A 3,075-nucleotide genomic window follows, 5' to 3' on the forward strand; every position below is an offset into this window, starting at 1 on the left:
AAAAATCAACACTTAAAACTGTAATAGACTACTAAAAGTTCCGGCTAAGGACGGTGGGGGGATCCTGTAGAAAAATGCCAATAAAAATCTAGGCTTTGGAGAACACACACACACTTGTTTTCTTAGCTAAGTTGAATTAAGTTCAGAATGACCTGATTCATGTTTAGGAAAAATGGCAACAGAAACAACAATGTTTTCCCATCCGATTTAAACAAATTCCAACCTGATCTAACCAAAACAAAAAAAAACACACACACACACGATAAGAATGTAAATATACGATCAGAATCGATAAGAATATATATCTACATTCTTATCGATTTCAATCATTCATATTGTATTTATTTCAAATATTATCATTTACAAAAAAAACTCCCCAAAGCACCCCTGATTTTTTATAGGTTTTCAGGGTACATTCTGGAGGTCTATGCCATGTGGAATATTGTGTCTTCGAAGGATCTCTTGAAATACTTCTTCGTTTAGAATAGACGTTTTAGAATCTCTTATCCATTCGCGCTCCGCTATTCCAGTTCTACGACTTGGATGATTAATACGCACTATATTCAATGCTCTGGCATTTTCCAATCCTTTAAGAATATTTTTGACATAATGACCCATGGCTATAACGAGATCAGGATTCAACAAATCGACTTGTTGTTGCAAATTTTCCAAACAGGCTTCTTTCATTTGTTCTATATAGCCACTATGTTCATGATTATTGCCCTTGGGCAATTCTTGAAGGGAAACATTTTTACCACTGCAGTCAAGGAAAGCCAAGGGACAGAAGTTGGCGACAAAACAATCTTCGAAAAACATATCCATAAAATTTCCTGCATCATTGTACAGAGCCTGGATTAAATTCCAAAACCGGGTGCTACTTGAGTCGGGTTCATCCAAGGGTCGAGGTAGTGGTGGTTCGTTAATCACGCCCTGCAATTGCATCAATTCTTGCACTGTCCTCATGTCCCCAAAGGGTATCTGAAAATGCAGTGTGAATTTCTATATCAAATCAGAATATTTGTGAATTGTGGATTATCTTACACCGGTTCTTAGCGATGCAACGCTTCCCAGATTCATGCCAAGAAACAAAACACGCTTGGGTCCATTGGCATAGCGTCTATAATATTCCTGGATAATTTCGGCATTATATTCCAGTGGGTTGTAGACATAGGTTTGGTTAGGTTGGAATTCCCGGAATTCAGGCAAAACGTTCACAAATGATGGCGGGGTTCCCAATCTCCTCAGCTTTCGCAGCAATTGGAATTGCAAATTCAAACAACTTTCTTCTGCGGCTGCCATTTTTGTTTTGCGGGTTAGCATGCAGAATACACATATATTTGGTACAATTGGGTGGGTAGATTGCGAATTCGCTGTTTTAGAGATAAGGGCATTTATATCCATATCTGCAAATTTTGGGTAGGGGAGTGGGTTGGTGTGCGTGTGTGTGTGTTATCAAATTAACAGGAAAGAGAAAAAAAACGAACGCAGTACGAATGTTCAATAAAATATTGAAAGGTCGATACCCGAGTTTGGGCATTCACATTAATTAATCATTCAAATTAATTTAAAATCTGAGATTTCAACGTATTTAGATTAAAAGTCAGGGCGGTCAGTGGCGCCCCTAGTGGTCATATAATAAATTAATCTGCAATTACAGTATGGCGTATCCCTAGTGTCTGTCCTGTTCTGCGGACCTCTAGCATTTGGAAGTGGAACTAACTCACTGAAGTTGCCTAACTCACTGAAGTTGGTGCTACCTAAATGACCATTTTGCCATTAAGCTCAGTCTATGGGGCCGCAGTTCTTGCCAGTGAGTTAGACCTGTTGGGGTGGACAAAAAAACAAAATTTTATTGCCTAGCGATGAGCTCTGAACACAAATCAGCAGAGATTGAAACAGCAGACATGAAACATTGGCTATGTGAGAGAAAAACCCACCTCTCCATGTCTAAAATGATGTGTAAGTTTCGTGAAAAACGGTTCAGATTTAGATATAGCTCCCATATAAATTTTCGTCCGATTTAAGGTAAATGGTCCACCAAAGACCCTTTTTATACCCTCCACCATAGTATGGAGGGTATATTAATTTTGTCATTCCGTTTGTAACTCATCGAAATATTCATTTCCGACCCTATAAAGTATATATATTCTTGATCAGGGTAAAATTCTAAGACGATCCGTCTGTCCGTCCGTCTGTTGTAATCACGCTATCTTCTGAAGGAATTGAGATAGGGTGCTGAAATTTTGCATAGGGTTGTCTTTTGTCTGCAGGCAGGTCAAGTTCGAAGATGGGATTTATCGGTCCACGTTTAGGTATAGCTCCCATATAACAGTACCTCCCAATTTTCGGTATTTTGGGGTTCTTGATCTCGTTTTTCAACCGAATACGCTGAAAATTGGTACATTTAGTTCTTATTGGGTACTTAATGTCCCCACAAAAAATTATAAATATAGGTCCACTTTTTCTGGTAGCCCCCATATAACGGTACCTCCTAATTTTCAGTATTTTGAGGGTTTTGATCGTATTTTTCCACCGAATTGGCTGTAATTTAGTATTTTGAGTTCTTAATAGGTACCAAATCTCTCTACAAAAAATTATGTATATAGGTACATTTTTTCGGATAGCCCCCATATAAGGGTACCCCCAATTTTCGGTATTTTGGGGTTCTTGAGCGCGTTTTTCAACCGAATACGCTGAAATTTAATACATTGGGTTCTTAATAGGTAGTAAATCTCTCCACAAAAAATTATAAATATAGGTCAATTTTTTCGGATATCCCCCATATACGGGTACCCCCCAATTTTCGGTATTTTGGGGTTCTTGAGCGCGTTTTTCTACCGAATACGCTGAAATTTGGTACATTGACTTCTTAATAGTTTCCAAATCTCTCCACAACATATTATGAATATAGGTCCATTTTTTCGGATAGCCCCCATATAAGGGTACCCCCAATTTTTGGTATTTTGGGGTTCTTGAGCGCGCTTTTCAACCGAATTTGCTGCAATTTGGTATTTTGTAGTCGTATATGGTAACAAATCTCCCTACCAAAAAATTATTAATATTCGCCCCCTCTTT

General features: G+C 38.3%; 1 protein-coding gene across 1 annotated transcript; it reads right to left on the bottom strand.

Moving 5' to 3' along the window:
* Positions 1 to 405: 405 nt before the first annotated feature.
* LOC133321259 (single-strand selective monofunctional uracil DNA glycosylase-like) lies at positions 406 to 1,299 on the bottom strand. Its single transcript, XM_061530355.1, has 2 exons — positions 1,042 to 1,299; positions 406 to 978 (listed from the first exon to the last, which is right to left on the bottom strand). Exons 1-2 carry the CDS (start codon positions 1,297 to 1,299, stop codon positions 406 to 408), a joined length of 831 nt encoding a protein of 276 aa, XP_061386339.1.
* Positions 1,300 to 3,075: the final 1,776 nt, after the last annotated feature.

The sequence above is a fragment of the Musca vetustissima genome, unplaced genomic scaffold, assembly GCF_032173495.1.
Source record: "Musca vetustissima isolate MV318-11 ecotype Yass unplaced genomic scaffold, APGP_CSIRO_Mvet_v1 utg23670, whole genome shotgun sequence".
NCBI lineage: Eukaryota > Metazoa > Arthropoda > Insecta > Diptera > Muscidae > Musca > Musca vetustissima.

Coding starts and splice junctions, on each gene's coding strand:
- LOC133321259 (XM_061530355.1), bottom strand. CDS start 1,299: ATGGCAGCCGCAGAAGAAAGTTGTTTGAATTTGCAATTCCAATTGCTG. Junction 979..1,041: donor TTGCATCGCTAAGAACCGGT/GTAAGATAATCC, acceptor CTGCATTTTCAG/ATACCCTTTGGGGACATGAG.